The sequence below is a fragment of the Erigeron canadensis genome, chromosome 9 (genome assembly GCF_010389155.1).
Source record: "Erigeron canadensis isolate Cc75 chromosome 9, C_canadensis_v1, whole genome shotgun sequence".
Classification (NCBI taxonomy): Eukaryota; Viridiplantae; Streptophyta; class Magnoliopsida; order Asterales; family Asteraceae; genus Erigeron; species Erigeron canadensis.
The window spans coordinates 5,647,111-5,670,601 of record NC_057769.1 but is presented as its reverse complement, the minus strand read 5'-3'; the positions used below and the strand labels follow the sequence as shown (position 1 = coordinate 5,670,601).

Here is a 23,491-nt window from a genome sequence, read left to right as displayed (position 1 = left end):
TATAGAAAAGTGAGTTATCTCATATAGACATTGAGAAAGAAAATCTTACTCAAAATTCATAAATGTTTGTAAAAGTTTATGACATACCAACCTAAATCAGATTATTCGATAAAAACGGATTTTGTTCTCTCATTAAAATTAATATATATATATATATATATATAGGGGACTCTTATTTTGAGAGCTTATTTTTTTTTAAAAATTTTGAGAACTCTTAAATTATGTATTGGATCATGTGTTTTTTTTTTCCATTCACATGTGAAACGTTATAAAAATATATGTTGTAGAACAAAGTTTTTTTCAAAACCTTATGTATACCCGTTTGATCACATGTGAACGAAAACGTGAACATATTCATTCATAAGGTCACAAAAGGCTATTTTGAAGGTTTTTTAAAAAAGTTTCTCATACAACATACTTTTTTATATTATTTCACATATGAATAAAAAAAACATGTGATCCAATACATAATTTGAGAGTTCTCATGGTTCTTGTAAAAAAATGGTTCTCAAAATAAGGAAAGTCTATATATATATATATACACGACATAACCAAATATCTATATTTCACTTGATGACCGTCTTTTAATCACCGCCACCGCTATCGCTACACTCCACCGTCGCTTCCATCTCCACCATTGACGCTATCGTTGTACACCACCATCACCTGTCACCAATATTTTGCATCACGCAAGTACCAAACTAAGATTCTATGATGAAATTGGGCTAACTAATTTTCTAAAACACACCATGGAGATAAAAGAACATTTCGCAATAGTACTAAACACAAAGATTAATTAATTACTCGTAATAATTAATGGAGTGAAAAATAATAAACACAAAACGATCCCCCAACCTTTCATTCATCTTGCAATTAATTAATTGATTTAATTAAATTAAATACATATAAAAACTGTTTCTTTACAGCAAAGAAGAAAGAAGAAGTGAGTTTTGAGTTCTCACAAAGCAAACTCATTCTACAAAGTTTCTCTTTCTTTGTTCATTCCCAACATCAAATTTTCACCAAAAACACATACAATCTGTATATATACATATACATATACATACACATATATATACACACATAAAGATTATTCCTTTCTTGATTGATTCCTTTGATCTTGTGAATGTGGCTTCTTTTAAGGTACACTTGTTCTCCAATTTTCTATGTACTATCATTCTTGTTTCTTTGTGGGGTGTGAATCTTTTTTCATTTATTTTTATTAATCCTAATAATAATAATAATCTTTTTTTTGGGGTGCATATGTTTAAAGAACGAATCTTTATTAGTCCAGCTTGATTTTACTCATATTCTTTTGATACCCTTTTTGACATCTTGACTAATTGTATGATCAAGATTTTTTAATCAATATGTATGTGTGTGTGTGTATATATATATCAAGATCTAAGTCTTCATTAATTAGTCATTTTTTACTGAATGCAGAGTTATAGCATTTGATTATTTTGGGATTTATATCAATAATGCCAACAGGTAATTTGTTTGTTTAGATGAATTTAGTGTTGTTTATTTGATCATATAAGTGGGCATTTGTAAATTTATGTTTTTTTTTATGAAGTTTTAATTTTTTTTTGTTAATGATGATTATGTTGTAGTATTGAATCAAGATGATAGAAGTAGTCAAGTGTATGATTTAGGGACATTTGGGGATGATAGCAGAAGGGTTAGGTTTAGATCTTTGAAGAAAAAAGCAATGGGAGTATCAACGAAACCGATAAACTCACTTAAAACGCGAGGTAATAAGCGTGTGTCGAATTGCAAATTTGCTTCCATTTCTATTGATGATGTTAGAGATGAGGAGGAAGAGAAAGTTGTAAATGCTTTTCGGCAAATATTGATGGAAAAAGACTTTCTTTCTCAACGACATGATGATTACCATACACTGTTGAGGTAAAAATTTACATCTTTGACATGATCTCTTTTGCCGCTATCATTTTGATGTTTGTATGAATTTGGAAATCCAAATTTACTGGATTTGACATCATTATTCACGAATTATTTATCGTTTAGAATATTTGAGTATGTAATTAATGACATTGTCCAAATAAAGCTATCGTTTTGGATTAGTATTTGTAACAGTTTTAAATTGCTTACATTCATGAATACTTCAATTAGAGGAGTTTTTTTTTTTCTAATTATTTTAGTTTAAGTATTACTTCTATTCTTTGAAATTTTGTAGTATTATTTGAGTATGTAATTAATGACATTGTCCAAATAAAGCTATCGTTTTGGATTAGTATTTGTAACAGTTTTAAATTGCTTACATTCATGAATACTTCAATTAGAGGAGTTTTTTTTTTTCTAATTATTTTAGTTTAAGTATTACTTCTATTCTTTGAAATTTTGTAGTTCAACATTTCTATTTAACACATAGTTTACTCCTCAACAAAACCATAAATGGTAACAATGATAACAGATTGATAGTTGACTTTGACTTGAAAATTTTTAAAAGAAGAAATGCTGCAATATTCATGGTGCTTTTATAACTCAAAAACGGGCTTGCAGATTCTTGAAGGCAAGGAAGTTCGATATTGATAAGGCGGTCCAAATGTGGATAGAAATGCTTAAATGGAGGAAAGACTATGGTGCTGACTCTATCTTAGAGGTGATCTTTGTAACTTCCTCTATTTACTTTATATGCATAATTGTTTGACCTTTTTTGTTTCTAGAAATCTTGCCCTTTGTGAAGGTCTATTTCATGCTACACAAGAGTAGTATATAATATACTTCATCCAATTAAAATGTGTGAAAGTGGTGTCAAAAAGGTTTTGTAGCAAATTGGTTGAATTCTTTGAATCATTGTTGGAAAACTGATACAAAAGGTTTGCATTTCGAAGTTGTAAAGTTGTTTGTTTGACTCTGATATTTTAAGTGGTGTATATATTTGTAAAAAACTTTAAACAGGCCGGCTGATAAGATGAGTTTCAAACTAACTTGACCAGTCAGATGCCAGGCTTCATATCTTACTTAATTTTATGTCTGCTCTTAATTTTCGTAAATTAATAACAAGTCATATAATAAAGATATAAAATTCTAGCTGCGTCTGTGGATAGAATTGGCAATGTCTACCCGTTTACCTATGATTATGAATGAGCCATATACGTTATTATAGGTATAATGAGTCAAATGAGATAATTTAAGAAATAAGCTAACCAGGAAACATATCTGATGTTGCCAAAGCTTTTTTTTTTTTTCCTTAATGCATACAACATTCAAAAAGCTTATGTAAGAAAGTTTGATTAGTATTGTAGTAGTTTTCGTCATATTCAACATTCAAATCTTTTATAAAATAAAATTGGAAAAAATGTGTTTGCATTGTGACTACTTTCCCGATTGCCCAGTTTGCGACCTTTACGCTTGGATGCATACAAAGTTCTCACTATGTGCATTTAGATATTTACCATGGTGATTGTGCTGTGTGATATTTGATCCTACCATAACACTGCCTTTCAGGATTTCGTATATAATGAGTATGAAGAGGTTCAAAGCTACTATCCTCATGGCTATCATGGTGTTGACAAAGAGGGACGACCTGTTTATGTTGAAAGACTGGGACAAGTTGACCCGAGTAAGCTTATGAGCGTCACAACGGTTGACAGGTTTTTAAGATATCATGTACAAGGTTTTGAAAGAGCTTTTTCTGAGAAGTTCCCAGCATGTTCTGTTGCAGCTAGAAGACATATAGATTCTTGCACCACCATATTAGATGTTCTTGGAATGGTTTGTTTTCATCCCTTTATTTAGTTCTCTTGGAATGTTGACAATATGAGTGGGTTGGTCGGGTTTGGCTAACTGATTTTGTGTGTAAACATAATTGGGTTCAAAGGGGTAATTTTTGTATGGGTTAATATTAGCTGGAGCGGGTTCTGATGATCTAAAAGTTATCTCTAAAGTTTTTTTTTTTTTTTTTATAAAAAATAGTGTGTCGAATATGAGTACAATTTTTTTTTTGTTATTCATAACAATCTAAGTTTGCGAATAAGACGATTTAGGAGGTTTATGCATCAAAAGTACACTTGAGATCTCTTTCAACCAATTGACCCCTTTTCCCTTGTCTTGTTTAGCTATTTAATTTTGTTGACACGCTTGACTCATAACCCAGTACGATCCATTCATATCCGTTTACAGTGGCCCAGCAATCTGAATGATTATACTTCGTCTCTTTTTTGTAGAACTGGATGAGCTTCGGTAAAGTTGCGCACGATTTGCTAATGCGAATGCAAAAAATAGATGGAGATAACTATCCTGAGGTGCCAACTTTGATCCCTATAATCAAGATTGTTTTTGTTAATATGTATGCCTTATGACATTTCTGATCTATTTATTATAATAACAATTTTTTGTTAATCAGACGTTACATCAGATGTTCATTGTGAATGCTGGTAGTGGATTCAAATTAGTATGGAATACAGTAAAAGGGTTTCTTGATCCAAGAACGACATCAAAGATCCATGTAAGCACTATAATATTTTTTGTGTTTAGTGTTAAACGAAATAGTGTTTTCAACTATTAGAGCATATATGTAGGTTCTTGGCAACAAGTATCAGAACAAATTGTTGGAAGTTATAGATTCAAGGTACCTTTTTCCATTTTTTTTGTATAACATGACAAAGTTAATATTAAATTTAGGATTTTAATTGATATTTGAGTTTACAGCCAATTGCCAGAATTTCTTGGTGGACTTTGTTCGTGCCCAAATGAAGGCGGATGCTTGAAGTCAGACAAGGGTCCTTGGCATGATCAAGAATTGATGAAGGTCTGGGTCATATTTTACTTAGAGTGGGCAAAATGGGCGGGAATGTTGGGTTTGGCAACAAGGTGAAATGGGTTAATTCGAGTAAGTTTTATGTACGGATTGGTATCGGTCGGATCAAATTTTTTTGCGGTCCATCAACACTTTTTGTTCACTTAATATATTTTTAATAGCTTAATGTGTTAAATGAGATTACAAAAGCCATATTAATTTAAATTAAACAGTTCAGGAACTTGTACACGTTTGAATACATGTTAGGGGACTTATTGCCCGTTAAATACAACTTGAGCTACCCATGTCTTGTTCATTTAGATGAAATATGATACATTGATACCTCTTTTGGTATCTGAATACGTGCAAGTGTGTATTAACAACCATTTGTATTCTTGTTGCAGATAATAAGCACGGGAAATACAGAGAAGAATGATAGCTTCTATGATGATACTACTGTAGAGGTGAAGTCAATTGTTTCTGAGGTGCGGTGTTACTACATTTTAAATAACTCTGTGTCGGCTTTTATCTTCATTTGGTCAACTTATGACACTCTACCTGTTGTTTTAAAACCAGTCTACAAGTTGTAAAGTCTCCGGAGAGTTAATATCGCACTCGGGTTTCCAAGCTCACACTCCAAGAAGATCAATGTCTCTCCAGCTTAGGGTATGCGTTTCTTGATTTCAATAGGACGTTTGTTCGTTTTGGGTTATGCTTTTATCCAAAAGGGTAAGCTTGAGAAAATAGCCTGTAAGGAGACAGACCAAAAGTCAATCAAAGCATACTACTAATAAATATATATAAACTAAATTGTCAAGGACAGCAACCTTCTCAAGTCAACCCAACCCGTTTTTATCTTTTTTTCCCTCTACCAAAAAGTTTCAGGCATAGAAGCATTTCTCTCAAGAAAACACACTAGTTTGATTAATATTTATCCTTTTGTTTTTAGAGCTCGGTTAGCAAGCCTGTTTCTATTCAAACAAGAGTTGAACCAGTAGATTCTGGTACTCAGATCGATGGAACTACCAGAAGTAAGTGATCATTCACCTTTTATTGCTAATACATATGTCATCCTGAGAGCATAATATTCAACGTTTACGTATGGTTTCTCTATTTAACCAGATGATTTGAGACGATCAAGGACGACAGAAGAACCCACTACTGTAAAGAAAGTCTTCAGAGTTATATACAAAATTTTATCGTATATATTTTATCTTCTTTTTAATTTTGTGAAATTTTTGTTGAGAACTATTTTGAATTCATTTAAATATGAAAAAAACACACCCCAGTTTGTAAAAACTTCAGTTCCTCTAGAAAAGGACCTTTTACATCCTTGTGAGGAGAAATTAAAACAACTTGAAGCAATGGTGGCTGAGCTTTCAAGTAAACCTTCAAGAATTCCACAAGAGAAAGACGAGATGCTTGCGGAATCCATGAATCGAATAAGATCAATGGAGTATGACTTGCAGAAGACAAAGAAAGTATGTTTTTTTTTTTGTTTCTCTCTAGTGCCGCTTTCCCTTTTCACCCTTTCAATTATGGACGATTATGGTTATGTTTGATCTAAACAAGGTCAAAGGAGCCAAATAAAAAAAAAACGAATTGTTAAACAAGGGCTGAATGCACCGAAAGTATTCCAATTTTTTTTTCTTCTTACGACACATACAATCTGGAGTCCCTAAAGGCAAAATACTAACTTAATGTTTTGGTCTGTTTTTGCTAGTTACTATGATTTCTTAATCGATTTATTGTACGATTTGCTTTATAGGCATTGTTCGCTACAGCTTCAAAACAAATGGAGCTTGAGGAGTCTATAGAGACGCTAAGAGGGGACACGATAAATGTAAGCCAGCTTATCACTTATATATCTCATAGCCTATACCAATCTTGGTACATTGTCAAACATATTTATTTTCAAACTGAAACCTTCATTACTAATCTTCTCCCGTCAGTTTTATATAGCAAGTTAACACTTTTAAATTGGAATCACAGAGAAACTCATGTTGGATAAGACGTACCAAATCATCCTTGAGTGGAAGATGGCAATGAACATAAAGCCAGATTTTTAAACTTCAAAAGTCTTCAACATACAGGCATAAGAATTTTTATTCACACTTTGAGGTTTCTCTTCGTCTCCAAGCATTATAGGATACTTATACACACATCATTCAAAGATATATGATTTCTTGGTTTTTTCTCCTCCCCAGCTTACAATTCAAAGGCATTTTGCAACTTCTTTTGAAGGGTTTCTGGTTCTTTAAAGAAGATGCATTCTTGTTAATAGATAGTTTACATAGAATCCGATAATTTGCTTTGGAAAATCGAGTCAACATGTATAGGTTGATTGGTTTTTGGTGAAAATTACTACTTTTTTTTTGTCCCGTTTCAAGATGTAATGGTCCCCAAGAGTTTATATCGCAATGATACAATTTGCGGTTGAACCCAAACAAAAAGAGCTAAATGTTATTTTTCCCTTTCAAGAGTTTCTCCAAGCTTATCTTTTATAAAGACAAGCGATTGTTATGTACTTATGTGTAGCTAACAAATCTAGATGAGTTTAACTTGACTTAATGGCTGCAGTTTAAATCATAACTCAGTTTACTTTTTGACTGCTCTGCAAGTCTTCTTTGCAAAGGCTTGAAGAAAATTCGAGCTTGATCTTGGCTCTCAAATGGCTTTGAAATTTTGTAGGTAACACGATTTCAAAGTTTAAATAGCTTGAAAACATGTGTGTCAAATTCAAGCTAGACCTAAAAACTTATACATAAAATTCTATAAACATAAGCGCTACCAATAAATCATAGATCAATCAGTACCTTGTACTCGCAAACCACGTGAACCTCCCATGTGAGCCCCTAGAGTGACTTGGTTAATATCACACGTTCTAGAATTAAACCTGTGTTCGGGGAGTTGGGCAACGTAACTTTAATGCGATGTTGCCTTGTCAAAGGACAAGAACAGTTTTGTATATTCTGTCTGTTTCATGTTTGTAACACTTGTACTTTTAATGTGTGTAACCAATGTTTTGAGCATTCAAAGACGAATGCAATCAATGTTCAGGATTGAATCAAGTGCAAAGGCATAATGAGGTGTCCTATATTAAGGGATTGTAGATGGCCAAACTACAAGACAGAAGAGGTTGATAGAGACATGACACATGTCCAAGGCAGTTAGAGGTTAATAGATGTAGTCTTCAAGTGCCAGTAAATACAACTGTCTTTGAAGGCAATACCACACTTCACCACACAATTTTCATTTGCTTCAATCTATCATAGCAAGAATAATACATAAGTGCCATGGGCAACACTAATTTCATTGAACTAGCTAAACTTATTGTATTGCTGTAAATTTGTTAACTGATCGTGAGTTGTAATTTGTCATTCGACTTGATTGTTTTAGGACATATTATTCTTTCCTTATTCCACAAAGATAAATAATTTTAACAGCTGAAAGTTACGACCTGATTATCATTTTTACCTTGTAGCATTGCTTATTAGAATTGTAGTCATTTAATCGTGTCATAATTCGAATTTGCAGGCTATAAGGGGGTATGGGCAGTCTTTTGAAACAAATATGTGACATGATAATGGGTCGGGCATCTATTGTTTTTCTTGTGTCATTATCAGTCTCACCAAATTAAACATATCCTAGAATTGATTTTCTTGTGTCATTATCATAGCCTCAATTATCAATTATCGGGAACCAACTAATATCTCTTCCATGATCAACATCCGCAACCACCACTTCCGTCTCCTAAAGACAACAAATGCTGCCATCACCATGCAGCCGTCACCTCCTAAAGAACTAGAAAAACTCCATCAGTCGCATTCAAACAAAGGTCCAGGTTTTCTAATGACTAAATGGAAATCAACATTGCTCCATCCAGTTCCCTCCTTTCGGTAGAAACACAAGGCTTTCTTGAAGACATGTACAAATCTTCAGTAACTACAGAAGACACTATACTGAGCAAACACTTGGATAGTCAAAAGCCAAATCCAAAGAGTTCAGCTCTATACAGCACACTTAGGATTGCACTAATGAGAACTTACAGTAACAGAAGTTATGATGCTACCGCCTCTGTCTTTGTGATGAAATCCTTAAAAACTACAAAAGGCTTTTCCAGAGGTGGCAGATTCTGATCAGTTTATGGTTTCAGCAGCTTTATCCCATTAGCTAAAAGGGAGCTGATCAAGAGTGTTGGAAGCACAAAAGGTGTGATGATTATCATTATAGCAACAAAACTAAACATGTTTGTGGATCGTCACAATTCGACACAACCGATAATATAAGTACGTTATCAGTATCCACTCCATCCAACCTACTTTTTTTGACGCCTCTATTATGTAGAGTGTCAACTGTAAACATAGTCGGGAGTACAATATGTGCTAACTGAACCAATGCAACAAAAATCTTGACAACATTAATCTGCATGTACACTAAAAGGCTAGTATTTACAAAATTCCCCAAGGCTTCAGCCAATAACAATGACAACTATACCCCTGCTATGAAGGGGCAATAATACATAGCGCTAATCTATGGGTTCCAAAAATATAAGACTAAGAAACAAAATGTTATAAGGAGAGATGGGAACTCTGTACACATACCTCTATATAAGTTTCTCCATCTCTCCAAGGCTCTAAGAGTTGAGGATCCTATATACATATTGCCCACAAATTAGCCCTGCCAACAATTTTTTCAGTTAACCCCTACACTAACTTTTAGAAAACTATGCTGCCTGTTTTCTTCTTTGTACTAACTGCCTGATGGATCTATGAACGTCATCTGCAAGGTATATCAAAGGCAAGAAAATTAGTATGTAAAAGCGAGAAGATCTAACGGAATGTAGCTAATAACCCCTGAATTGCATTTTAAGCATCCACAGCTTAATACGTAACACGTCATCTTTGTATGCTTAATGTCAGTAACAGCAATGCAAAAAAAAAAAAAAACTAGAAGTGACAAGTTAGGCTCGTTTACTTATGAATAGGCCGGTTCATGTTATGCTTTTTCTTTGATGGGTGATCAAAAAGTAGCTAGAAATGAAACAGGTCAAATGGAATGAACATGTTAGAAATTGCCAAAATTGTATTCTTTACGCATACCTCCAAATCATTTTACTCAAGATATTAGATAACTATCAAAATAGTATTATCTTTTACAAAATGCATACCTCCATATCATTTTAGCCAAGATATCAGATAACTATCAAAATAGTTTTATCTTTCACAAAAAATTTTAATATACCCACTTCCTTAATTAAATGTTTGTAGATTTCTTATGGGTTTTGCTATGGAAGGTGCAATTTTTATACACTTTAAGTACAATCCTTGAGGCTGTATTTAGCATTTTCCATTTCTTACTTATATATATATATAAATGATCGCGTTTTAATGTTGGTAATGACTAAATAAAATGTGGCAATTTTAACTATATTTCTTATACATACCCACTTTCCATATTGGCAATTTTTTACTCTTGGTAACCTTAGTCATATTAACAAGGCCCAAAATAAGGATTTGGACAAAAGTGCTTCTGGTCCACCTGACTCATATAGTCATCTGTTTTGACACATTACCCAAACCCTTTGACCTAACCATCTTTTCAACCTCTAACAAACGCCATTATGAGCAGCAAGTGTAAAGGTAACTTTAAGCAGGGAGAAACAAACCTGTACATTCCTATTACATGTGAATGACAGCCCAACCTGAGTGCTCCATTTGAGTAAAAAAATAGGGGGTCAGGTGGGAGGTATTGGCTCTGAAGACGATTGCTCTTGCCACTTTACGGAATTACCCAAGCTGTCTGATTCAGACTGCTTATGAACACCCTCAAGGTTAATCGCTGGTCCATCGTGTTCATCACCGCTCCCTTCACTATTTGAATGAGGTGGTGACCGAGATATCCCAGATGGAACCTTATCTGACATTGCACCAGGTGAATTAAATGGTTCAGATATCTGAGTTGCTTCTTTAGCGTGCACCTTGCTTATAGGAAGCTCGAAATAACTTTCTTTTAAATTATGTGCCATCATTTGACCAGCTGCTGCTTGAGTTCGACTTCCTAACTTTTGGGGCTGCTGGAGCTGGCGGTAATTGGAAGAAGTCATTACTGGCTGTGTACTAGACGAAGGAGCCACTGATGGAGCATGATTGTTGCTAGTATCAGACAGAAGTTGCTTTGAGGAAGTAGCTTGTGTTTGAATGGGAAATCTCATGTGTTGTTGTGACCTACTTAAAGAAGAATGAGGCATTGGCTGCTTAGAATTTACCATTCTACCACTTTGCACCAATTGGTGTGCGACTTGCTGCTCACCTTTCTCTGCAACAATTTGGCTCCCTGAGAAGCCATTCGGATGAGAAGGACCCGCAGGAATATTCTGGTGTATAGTTCCTCTGCCACCTCCTTTCATAACTTTAGCTGCCTGCTGAGGATGTTGCCTACCAGTTGGCTGCAATTGCTGTGGCTGACGTGCTTTCTGTTTCAGAGTATGGTTGCCCCCAGTTTGAGAGTTACGCTGGGGTGGGGGTATAGGATGTTTCATGGAGGGTGTCCCAATAGGCGAAACCGATACTGGAGAAGAAGACTGTGATTGTGCTTGCGTACTACTCTGAGGAGATGAAACTGGAACCGGAGATTGTTGTGGTTGTACATGTGGTACCATGGGATTGGAAATAGCAAATTGTTGCTGCAGCATACGCTGATGATGTAGTTGCCTTTCTTTAATAAAACGCATTCCTCCATAGGCTGGATATTGAGGAGGATGTGGATGAGAATTACCATGTGGGATGTGCGGGGACTGTTGGGTGGACATTGAATGTGGGTATGGCTGAGCATGTAGTTGGGAATTTTGATTTGCAAAAAAACCCATTCCACCTTGTGATGCCTGCTGCGGCAGTTGGTCTGGTGCCATATTCTGGTTGGGCTAAAGCACAAAATTATATCAATAAGTTAAAACCCATAATATACTATCAAACACTGTGACAGCATGATATACATATATGGCTTTCATGTGAGGCCTAGTATGAGTGAAATGCACCCTACAAGCCAATTAAGCTTGACTTTACCAATGTCCACGTGTTTAAGTAGAGATGTCGAGATAGCTTCAAGTTGACTCGCCAAACACGCTTTTTTGTGTTTTTTAATTATCTAAAGGTATTTAATGTGTTGTGTAATTACGATATTTAGCTAATTACAAAAATCTTCTTCATTAAAATAAGAAACAAGGATTTTGTATGGATTAAAAATATGTATTGGGTGACTTTGACCTTTTTCCTTTGTACTGAACTTCTGATTGAATCATTGGACCACCATGAGATATAACAGAACCCAAATTGACCGTTTCTAAGAAATGGGTCGAAACCGCCGCCTCTAACAAATAAGTATTATCCTAATTGAAGTCAGACAACATGCTAGTTCAAATACAATTATGCATGAAGAAACTCAAGATACTAGATAACATACTCTCATCATACGCATAGTCTCACGAGGTCTCACTGAGTTTCCTTGACCAGGTCCAATGGCAGATGTCATGCCAGGATTCAACATAGGAGTACTAATCCCTGGATAACCTGGTCTAGCTATTGCCATGCCTCTGTTCACCCCACCTATGACACCCATACCGGCCCCACCAGGCAGCATACGAACCCCTCGATCAGTTCCTGAATTAGACCCAGGGGGCAGACTTGTCTGTTGCATGTTCCTTGCCGACATCTGATTGAACTGTTGCATTCTATGCTGTTCGTCTACTGATAAGGAACCTCTAGGAATTCCATATCTTCCCTCCCTAACCAACCACAACACAAACAAAATTTAATATCAAGGGAAAACAGGGTGAGCATCTAGTTGAAACTGGACTAGACCAACACCAAAATACACAATATTACAGAGCCCACGACCAGACCAACCTATTTTTGTAAGATTAGAAGCGAGAACCAGATAGAATGTACTGGTTCCAGCTTGATAAAGCAACTATTTCTGAGACCACTGGTTCACCACGGTTCAATATCAAAGAGAAAACTGGTTTTTAGAGGCTCTAGAACCAATAACTGAACCAAATATAAACAATTCCTATTTTGTACCAATATCGTTGTACGGATTACAGAATTACCTAACAGAGGGACTAAGTGGAGCAGATGCAGAGGCCAAGTGACTTCCAAGAGCCTTTGCAGAAGACCCAGGTAGTGAGGAGGCTGAATTAGAGCCAGGGACCATTCCTGCTACACTATGGTTTGGAACTGGTAACCCACTGGTATGAGGACCTTGATAACCAACAGGAACAAAATCTGGGCTAGGTGAAATTGCATCATTAAGATCAAGAGGCCTTCATTTAGTTTACCCAAAAAAAATGGTGTCAGGTGGATCAAATCAGAGAAAACCCGATTTTATAAGTTGTAAATGCAATAGCAATAAAAAAAAACTCACGTGAGGACAGGTCCACCATTGAGGTTATTTGGGCAGACTTGAGAAAGAGCAAGTGCATGAGAACCATGAGGTTGCTGAAGTTGCTTTGGATCCTGATTATCCTTCTTTGGCACCAAATTAAATTCAAAAAGATTTCATCACTTCAAAATAGTATCATTTAAAAAGAAAAATACAGCGAGCATAAATACGTACAAATGAGCCTATATTCACAGAGATGCAGACTAAAAATGAGAGGATGAAAATCACCTGTGCCTTCCCATGATGTTGTTTTTGCCAAATCATAATAATCTTTTCAAAATGAGATTTCAGTGTATCCTCTTCCATTGGTCCTTGTAACCGTTGAAACAATTGTCTGGCACTTCCCTGGGTGAGATAAGTAAGCAACCATGAAGTTATGCTTTCACCGATAACCACATCTCAAGGACAGAAGTGACCGTATGATCCAGTAAATCCAACATTACTCAGACAAAGAAAGAAACTTAGGCATTTGGCGCAAGTTACATGATGGGTCAAAACAGGTACTTTTTTAGTAACTCAACATGATTAAGGTTTTTCTTAAATTATACGAATAATGATGGTGTTAAAGATGGTTATTAACCAATATTATAGCAGTGGTATTTGAATCTATGTAATAACAAATTTATGAGGTTTTAACAAAGAACATTCAAGAGGTTTGGAGCTTAAAACCCATTTGACCCACTCGACCCATTTCCGGTTATCCTACTTTTCAACCAGTTAAAGGTGAAGTGGAACCCGACTGGGCCCCGTTAACCCTTGTAAAATCAACACTTCTGTTAAACATGTACCAGAATATATAATACCTCTGGAATGCCAGGCAAAGTCGACGGATAGGGTTGAGATGACCCTGAATCCTCAGCACTATCAGCACCATCACCAGTCCTATCCATTAATATCTTATGTCTTTCTTTGCATTCTTTAGAATTTCGTGAGATGCACTATACATGTTAAGATGGAACATTAATAAATGTCAAATGGATGTAAATAAGTGAAGGAGTATAGTCATAGCAAAAATGATTTATGTGAAATTTATACAATATATAAAAATAACTATATATAATGCATCCACAGAGTAGTTACCTTAAACTGCAAAGTGCCATTCATAGCATCACTTATGAGTTCCCAGTTGGCACCCATATCATGCACTAGAACAACAAGGGCCTGAAGTAGCAGAGTACTCTATATAATACCTTACACAAGACATCAAATAGCAAACATACTAAAAAAAAAAACTTTACTACTAACCTGATCTTCAAATAACGACCATGGACTTCCTGAGCCTGGCTGCCCAGCAGGGTTCTGTTTTTAGAAAAGATTAACAAACCATGAAACAGATAGGAGCAAAGTCTTAAGTATTATAAGAGCTTGATGAGGTTGAAGACTAGATAATACCTTAAGTGATTTAGCTTTCCTCCCACGATCACGAACAAGTAATTTCATAAACTTATTTGGGTTGGACATATTACTCGTCTGAGAAGTCACTGAAAAAAATATTGAACCAGCAAAATAACATAGATTGTCAGATTACGTATCCAATGATTATGTATCATAGAGGTGGCAATTCCATTTACTTACGAATAGGTCAATTCAGGATAAGTAATCATAGAAATTTATCTCCAACAGTCAAACACTCAAACAAGCAAAATTAAATAAAATTCGACTATAAGAAAAAGAGTCAGATGATGGAAATTTGTCCAAAGTGTACTTTCACTGCAGAAAAACTTCCTAAATGATTATACTCAATAATATAAACAATCATTAAGAGAACTAACTATATCCGACACGGCAATTACCAATGATAACATAAGTTTCTTTAAAGGAAATGTTTCAGGTTAACCAGATCTGTGCCTAAAAAAAACTTAATTCACTCTTTATCCAAACCACCCATTTATTTTGCCACCTCTATGTAATCATCAACAGCTTTTTAACGATCTGTTGACCAAACAAACCTCATTAAAGGTTTGCAAATGTGATTCAAAGGATAACAAAGATATCAAATTACTATTCTAAATAAACAACAAACACACACATCAGAAAAGAAATTAAAAAGCACAATACCACTATTTCCATTAGAATCAAATTGGTGTGTATCCAGCCTTCTCTTTGAGTGATCCTTCTGCATTTCAAAAAATATGCAGGTTATTGGATGTCAATAACAAAGAAGAAAAATATTGATTATTTTATTATTTCTACTGGCCAATAAACAACATAACCAGATAGTATGTCATCCCTTTTGTTCTCTTATGGTTCAACACAATGTCCTTACCACTAACTAGAAAGATAATATAAGAAATCACCTGGTCATTCTGAAAATTAGAATCAAGTTGCCATCGATGTTCAAACATAGATCCCTGCAACGCCGGAAGACAAAATTAAATAGACGAGAGATAAACATGGGCAACTAGATAACCTTTGGAACTCAAGAACATGGTTACATACAGGATGTTTAGCCTTCTTTTTCTTTTTAGGTCTGTTTGATACATCTGTCAAGTCGAAATGTAACTGCTTTTCATAGTCCCCCACTGATTCTGCTTCCATTGTGTTTGCTATGTGGGGGCCGCCATGTAGAGAACTTTGCTCATCCTGAAAGGAATTGGTATCATCATTTGAAGCTTCTGCTCTATCCGGCACATGAATGTACCCTGAAGGTCCAGTAAATCTTGGCCTGGAAGCGGTCCGCATGCGTTTTGTGGGGATCGAAACGTTTATACTGGTGGCAGGTCGCTTCGTACTTAACACGGAAGGTTGAGCCACAATATCTCTTTCATTGGATTGCATGAATGACGTATTGGGTACCATCTCGTATGATCCTGGGGCATATGATCTGAAGTGGTTCCTTTTCTTTTGAGCAGGTTGTGACATCCTGCCACCTTCATATGCTCCTGGCAAATAATATGTGCTTGTTTCTCCCTCCTCTTCAAATAGGCGATCTTGAGTATCAATGACTACGTGAATAGATATTTCATTCAATAAATTTGATAAAAGACAGGCAATTATTCACCAACTGCCATATGAATGGGCCGCTTCAAGTTAAGTATTATCTCAGAAGGGTCAAATGAGTCGGATGGGTAAAAAGTAGCACAATGTGCATACTTAGTAGTTGTGGGTAAAGGTTCTACCCTGGTTAACTTGATTTTTTTTTATTCACCCCCCAATAATCTACCCCTACAAACGTAGGAAGTGAGATTCGAACCCTGGTGTAATACCCCAAGGTAGAAGACCTTACCAATGGGCCACCAACCCCATTGGCATGTGCATACTTAATAGTTGATACGTATTACGTAGAGCTTTCAATATTAACTTTTCAATAAATTAAAGCAGCATGTATATTTGCAATCATATAGACACAAGATTATGCAACAAAATAAAATCCATGGACCAAAAGTGTTTTGCGTCAACCTGACCTGTTTTAAGCGGTAGAAAACTACCCATATTGGTTCACTACCCAGCCCACCAGGCCCATTCGTTTTTCCAAATCTACTAAAAAGGATGCAAGTAACATGCACCAACTCCTATATACCTGCCACAGCATCAAACCCAGCAGCATCCACTTCCTCTTGTACGCTAGTGGCAATTCTCTAGAGAAGACAATATATTATTAGCCTAGCTAACTGAGGAGTTGGGTTGCATGCTAGTTTTTCAGATAATAGTTTATAAATAAAACTCAATATCCATGCCTATATGCTTTGAAGATGAGAAATTGAGTGTTCTATGGGGGTGCCAAATAATGATAGATGCAGTCAAGTTCAAAGCAATTTGTGCCAACTCTTGATAGCTACTTTTACATTATAGTATGATTTGACCTTTAAAATTTTGATGATGAGTTATACCATAACATACATTACCAGAAAAAAAAATATGGATGCATAAGATTCTACCAGTTCCCTCATAAGCATAGTTGTAAAATTCGCCAATCAGTGCTCCTCCAGTCAAGAACCTTGGAGTGAGTAATTTGGGCTAGGCATCGAGTAGTCTAGGAGTCTTGGATTGGAACTTGTATATATAAATTAAAAAACTATATGTATGACATGTTCATAGGAGCATAGAAGTGTTCATGGGATCCTAGAAGTATGTTTTAGAAACATTAACACAATTTTTTAAATTAGTCAACCCCATTTGGCCTAGGCAGACAGTAGTCTAGGAGTCTCGAATTGGAAATATTATGTATAAATTATGAAAAAACATTTATAGGAGCATAGAACTGTTCATGGGACCCTAGAAAACTAGAAGTATGTTTAGAAACATTAACACAGTTGTTTAGATTAGTCAACCCAACTTTTGACCAGGTTAACACCGAGTTTGGACCGATTAGGTCGATTTTGTGTAAGTTTAAACTGAGACGACATGAGAAAAAAGACTTATGTTCACTCTTGAATAATGTGTTTACCTCAGATTGTAGCAAATGAGATTCAATAGACTTTCTATAGGCCTCAATGGCACCAGATGGTACCGTATAAAACAGGTTCTCCTGCACACACAGAACACTTGGTATTAGTACCACCTTGACCATATTAACTAAAATGTGGCAAAAAATTCAAGAAAAATGGCCCAAACATTACGTCTATATCTCTATAAAATAAGTTCCTCCGTGTGCATTATTTAAATATAAAATATGCAGAATAATGGCAAAATTACAAGATAAACAAATGTAAAGCGATAATTGTTCAAGGTATTTAGTTAGCTATAGAGTAGAGGTGGCAAAATGGGCAAATTGGGTAATGAGTCAGGTTGAAAGTTGAAACATGTAACTGTTATCAAGGGCTGGATCAGGTTGTCCAACTTGCACATGTTTAGTTTTCTTCTTTTCTTTTTTGTCCTTTTTACTTTCTAAAATTCTATAAATGACTAGAAATACTAAAATGATAACCTAATTTTCAGATTATAACAATTTGGGAGAATTTACTGTGCGACTTTCAAACCATTTGGCCCACTCAACCTGTTTCCATTATGACTGATTTTAGAGTTTATATCCATCTGACCCATTAGAGGCAAACTATAACCCAAATTGACCACTTTAGCCATATTTGGGCCAAAACTGCCACCTCTACTGTAAAGATACCAGTTGTCGCTCCATACTTCTGTCAAATTATCCTCCCACAAAATGTCTACGATGCCGAGATCAGAAATCCTATCAGGAGTCATAGGCGCTTGAGCTGAGTTATACTGAGCCTGAGAGCTACTATTATACTCCAAGAATCTTATCCCATATTGATGAAGTCCAATTAAATTATCCGTTTTAGACCCTTCTAACTTCAACTCATGGCATTTCACCTGTTACAATATTTGACCTTAAATAAATAAACCAGTAATTTGAATATGTTACGCATACAGTAAAATACATGTATACATATAGGGGGAGGTCCATTAAAAATCCCCAAATTTGTAAGGAACTACAGAACCAATCTTAGATAAAAAGGATGAAGGCTCAAGATTGGATGATCACATGTGAATATGTGAACAATCACATGCGAAATGACATGCACAATATCTATTGTTATGGATATATCAACTGTTGACATCCGTCAATTGCAGAGTGAAATATTTATCCATTAAGCATCCAATTACTAACCTGTTTCAAAGATGCTAACATGGTTTACGGTATCATTATAAAACTTATTAGTTCACCTGCAATGTGTGCCAAAATTCCATGACAGCTCCTGCCAATGTGTGAGCAACTTCTTTTTGCTTCCACAGAGAAGTTTGTTGCTGAAATCTGACCCGTGAATTATAAGCAGCGCTACGAGAAATATGAGAAGCAGCAGTTACCTTCCAAAGACGTTCCTATGAACAAACAAGAACCAGTAAATCCGTGAAAAAGGTGAAATGAAGAGCATTAACTAAGTACTTCACTTAAAACTGTAAGAAGAAAGATATTCATAAAGTTTAACTTATAAGTATCAATAAAACAAACCTGTGCAAAGTCATTAGCCATCCATGACATCTCTTGAAGAACAAAATGCCAATGTGATCTATGATTACTATCAGAAGAGAAGATTCCAACCGATAAACCGGCTATCCTCTTACGTTTTTCCTGTTCACATTAATAATCTCAAATCAGCTACTGAGTATGGGTGTCAGCAAATTGGTCTACATCATCATCACTCAAGAACCTATATAGACCATTACTGGGAGTTTGGTTAGGTTCTGGGTTATATAGTTCTCAAAGAACCAGTTATCAGTTTGACGCATTTTCAATAATCTTCCTAAGTTTCCAAACTAGAAACAAAGCCATTCTAAGTTTATAATAGAGGGGAAATATTACTAGGGTTTTAAACCAGAACCATACGAGTACCACAGCGGTTTGAACGACCAGTTCTTGCATCCATTTTTCTAATTTTCCAGTTTTAATATCGGTCCAGTTACGTATCAATGAGCACCATTAATTACTTGAGACTGATCATATGCCATAAGACCAAAAAACGGAAGATAACACTGTTTAAACCTGTATAATCCGTGCCGCTTCTAAAACTGAGTCTCCATGTTCTTTGATCGCCAGTTTCACATTGCCCTGAGGGCATGTATGTTGCTCTGGACCATCAGTCGAACACCTAAGGGACAATGTAGACTCTTGCAAGGCAGCTTCAGATTCTTTTAAACCTTCCTCTTCCTTAAGTGTAGAACCATTGTCATTGTGTCTCGGAGAGCACGGATCAGAATTACCATTGCCAGTGTCTGATATCTTATCATCATTTGCCGTATTTACACCAATTTGTTCCATACTTGGTGACTCCCTTGATGCTAAATCATGTTCTACTATCCCATTAGAATGAGTGTTTCTTATAATGGCCACAGGTTCATTCTCATTATTGGTTTGACTGCACGATGACTTGGAATCACAACCCTTTTTAACCTGTAGTTCTCCACTATTATTATCATTTGTCCGACTCAAGTCTTGGTTTCCAGCTGTTTGTGTATTGGCAGTAGGAGGATGCCTAGAACCCAAAGTTTCCTGCTCTACCTGTCCTACAGATCCATGTTCTGCAGAACACATAGAAAGTGGAGCTTCTTGAGTATCAGATGTTAAAGGTTGACCACATGCAGGACTGAGGGTTGACTTGTGATTCTGGCTACCATTTAATTTGACATCCAAACGATTGTTAGAAGCTAAGTTCTTGTGAGACATAGGACTTTTAGGCTTGGAAGTACTAGAAATATAGGGTTGACCACTCCGAGGACCTGCATCAGTAGAACTTGACCGAGCAACATCACGATTAGGGCGAGACCTAATCCTACGCCTGTATGACTTTTTGGGAATTTCTAGTGCAACATCAGATTGGGTAGTACTATTTATACGAGAATGCAGAGATCTCTTTTCACCATCACGATACTTATTGTTACCATCAAATAGCTTAAGGTTATCAGCACTATTGGCTTCACCAACTGAAGGAGCCCCGAGCCTGCCACTACTTTCAACAGAATCATGAGGTGATGCAGTTACAGCAAAACTGCCTTTCACTACACTGTGATACCATGAAAAAAATAAAAGGTACAATTACTAATAATAACGATGATACTAGAGGTGGCAAATTGGTCAGATTGAGCAGAGTGGGTAATGGGTTATATAGGTAATAAGTCTTAAAAGGGCTCACCTCAGGTTGGGTAGCCTAAACAATTTTGTCTGAAATCTTTGAACTTTTTTATACAAAAGCGGTGTCTCAAATATAATATGATTATCGAAGTTATATTATTTAATTAATCATCAAAAGAAAAAAGTTTTGGATGTTATATGCTTAAAAAAACATCGAGGCAAATCCCAACCTGTATTCTTTTTAGCTATCTTCTACATTTGGCTAATTGTATAAACTGGAGATAAAACATATTCCGAATCGATAAACTCATGAGTAACTGGGTTAATAATGCCCCCTCTAATTATATTGTATTGACCCATTCGTTAGACAACAGATATGAACCTTGTGACAATTTGCTCTTTATTTGGATCTATCAGCGAAGTGGACTGCAGGCTAACTGGTGCTACATTCCCAAATTTCAAATCTAGCGGATCACCACCCTGCATATAGCAACAACTAATCACTATACGTCTATACATAAAAGACTTTAGACCTAAAAATACAATCTAAAGTTCTATGATCATGTCAACATACTTTTTGTAAGAATTCTAATTCTCTTCTATACTTCTCAGCAGCATTGAAGGTCTCCCTGCAATAGACTTATCAAATGTGAGCTTGATTTGAAGACGGGTCAAAATAGTCAGAGCAAAACTATGATAAACAAAGAACAACCGCTTTACCTAAGCTGTGCTTGGGTTTTCTCAAGATCTGACAATTGCTGTGGAGATGGTGCAGAAGAAATTTCAGCTCCACCATCAGTAACTCCTCCCATGGAATCAAACCCAGCATTGACTACCATACATTCCCACTATAATCCCCTACAAGGGTCTCTCTCCCATTGATTCTAGAACTGAATCAAAATGCAGGGAGAAAAAGAGAAGAAACATGTGACCATACAGATATTATTTACAAAGGAAAAATAAAACGCTACCTAGGTAACATACATAAAACAGTTATGAGTTATCTGATAACAATGGTTCATCTTTAAGATGATAACATCAAAATGCAGATAAAAGTAGGCTTAAGGATCCATTTGAATCAAGCAATGTGAAATGGAGAATAGGCCTCCAATATATGTAGGTAAATGCGTCATATGCACACAAAAGCACCTTACTGAAGTAGTGAACAAGTGCAGTCTCTCAAAAGTGTATTTTTTTCACTAATAGAGAGTGTTGATCAGATAATGCCATACAACTATCACAGCAGCATTCAGAAATCCAACATTTTCTGGTCTACTACTAAAAACTAGTCTGCAGATAATCATGCTGTGGTGGAAATAATACAGACAATTCAAAGCAAATCCAACCTTTTCTTGTCACTATAAAAAAAGTTCACAATTCTGCCTCTAGACAGTACATTTAAAGCAAATCCATGGATCAATATGAATAGTATTAGCAAATCCATGGTCAGATCCAAGCACCATGATGATGCAGGACGGTAGATTTATATTATAAAGTATGAGAAAGAAAAAATGGATTACCACCCACCACAACTAACCACCACATGAACTTAACCATTTCATCACCATATGCTGGTATACCCTCATATAACAATGTAAGGCAAAACGTGGTAGTTTTTTAGGTTGAGATATAGCAAAAGCAATAGAAGTTAGAAGCACAGCCGGGCAGTATACAAAGGTCGAGATGATAATCATATTACGGAAATGATCACAAGATGTGCTATGAAGAGCAGTAGTAATCACAAAGCTGACCAACATTTCATCTCAAAAAGCTACAAGAAATACTCGATGTTAATAAATATCGAGTGTATCCTAATCTACTGCAAATTGGGATTTATCAGCAATTTATGTGTTCGAAGTGATAGTTGGGGATCATATATCAATAGCAAGAAGTTTATACATAAGCTAATGAATAATGATAGCCTAACTAGAAACAAAGATGATGACAGAACATGCAATATCCATAATCCCAACATTTCAAGCATCAAAACCAGATAAACACGAAAACCTTCCAACATCTACTTTAATTATTGGTACAAGTGTACAACCATAGCTTTACTAACCCGTATATATTTCTAAAGTATCATGATTTGCTAAACGGGTTTATACCAACAACTTATGTCTTCCTACTGCAGCTTAGAGATACCAGAACAACAATACGAAAGAATGTTAAACGACATTTGTCCACCATTTCAAGCATTAAATAATGTTAACTACCAAAGCAACAAACAAACACGGAAACTTCCTAGAACTTCATTTCATAATTAGTCCAAACATAGCTTACTAATCATCAACCAAACTAAACCCAAGTTACTATAACTTATATAAAACTTTTCTGCAAACTTAAATAACACCGAAAGCATTCTGCAACCGAAATAAAAAAAACGATACAAAAACAGGCCTAAATGCCTAATGTCAGTTTTAGTTCACTTCTCATTGCAATCAAACTACACAATCATACATTCACAATTCAACAATAACCCTAATTAAAAAAATTCTAGGGTTTATACAATATATACATATACATACATATGTATATAACATTTCATAAAATTCTAGGGTTTCAGCAAGCAATACCTGAATTAATAAAATCTCTGAAGCAAATTTCACAATCATAAAACTTTCCCCCACAATTTAAGCTCCTAATTTCACGTAAAGTTGCTTCAATTTTAAATATTAAACCAATTTCGCCCTAAAAATATAATATATATTAATAACTTGATTGAATTGTTTTCATTTGAAATTACTATGACTAATAATAAT

The 23,491-nt window shown here is 35.5% G+C and overlaps 2 protein-coding genes across 4 annotated transcripts; one reads left to right on the top strand and one right to left on the bottom strand.

Annotated features, from left to right (window-relative positions):
* Nucleotides 1-960: 960 nt before the first annotated feature.
* LOC122581402 (phosphatidylinositol/phosphatidylcholine transfer protein SFH9) lies at nt 961-7,242 on the top strand. 2 transcript variants are annotated; one of them, XM_043753630.1, is made up of 15 exons: nt 961-1,143; nt 1,444-1,491; nt 1,656-1,908; nt 2,524-2,623; nt 3,472-3,738; nt 4,191-4,268; nt 4,370-4,471; nt 4,545-4,594; nt 4,675-4,774; nt 5,167-5,247; nt 5,339-5,428; nt 5,712-5,793; nt 5,885-6,243; nt 6,531-6,605; nt 6,755-7,242. In XM_043753630.1, exons 2-15 carry the CDS (start codon nt 1,482-1,484, stop codon nt 6,809-6,811), a joined length of 1,704 nt encoding a protein of 567 aa, XP_043609565.1. In that variant the 5' UTR covers nt 961-1,143; nt 1,444-1,481; the 3' UTR covers nt 6,812-7,242. The 2 variants fall into 2 exon arrangements, with proteins under 2 accessions (XP_043609565.1, XP_043609564.1); XM_043753629.1 differs by having other exon boundaries at nt 1,614-1,908.
* Nucleotides 7,243-9,173: 1,931 nt separating this feature from the next.
* On the bottom strand, nt 9,174-23,491 carry LOC122581123 (chromatin modification-related protein EAF1 B-like). Of its 2 annotated transcripts, none has more exons than XM_043753275.1 (23): nt 23,306-23,491; nt 21,450-21,619; nt 21,304-21,358; nt 21,112-21,209; nt 19,644-20,661; nt 19,113-19,232; nt 18,827-18,982; nt 18,278-18,472; nt 17,589-17,669; nt 16,722-16,779; nt 15,641-16,146; nt 15,499-15,552; nt 15,260-15,317; nt 14,594-14,682; nt 14,447-14,500; nt 14,282-14,362; nt 14,005-14,139; nt 13,430-13,546; nt 13,184-13,287; nt 12,870-13,082; nt 12,224-12,545; nt 10,431-11,684; nt 9,174-9,544 (listed from the first exon to the last, which is right to left on the bottom strand). In XM_043753275.1, the coding sequence occupies exons 2-22, from the start codon at nt 21,566-21,568 to the stop codon at nt 10,500-10,502; spliced, it is 4,818 nt and encodes a 1,605-aa protein (XP_043609210.1). In that variant the 5' UTR covers nt 21,569-21,619; nt 23,306-23,491; the 3' UTR covers nt 9,174-9,544; nt 10,431-10,499. The 2 variants fall into 2 exon arrangements, with proteins under 2 accessions (XP_043609210.1, XP_043609211.1); XM_043753276.1 differs by having other exon boundaries at nt 13,184-13,284.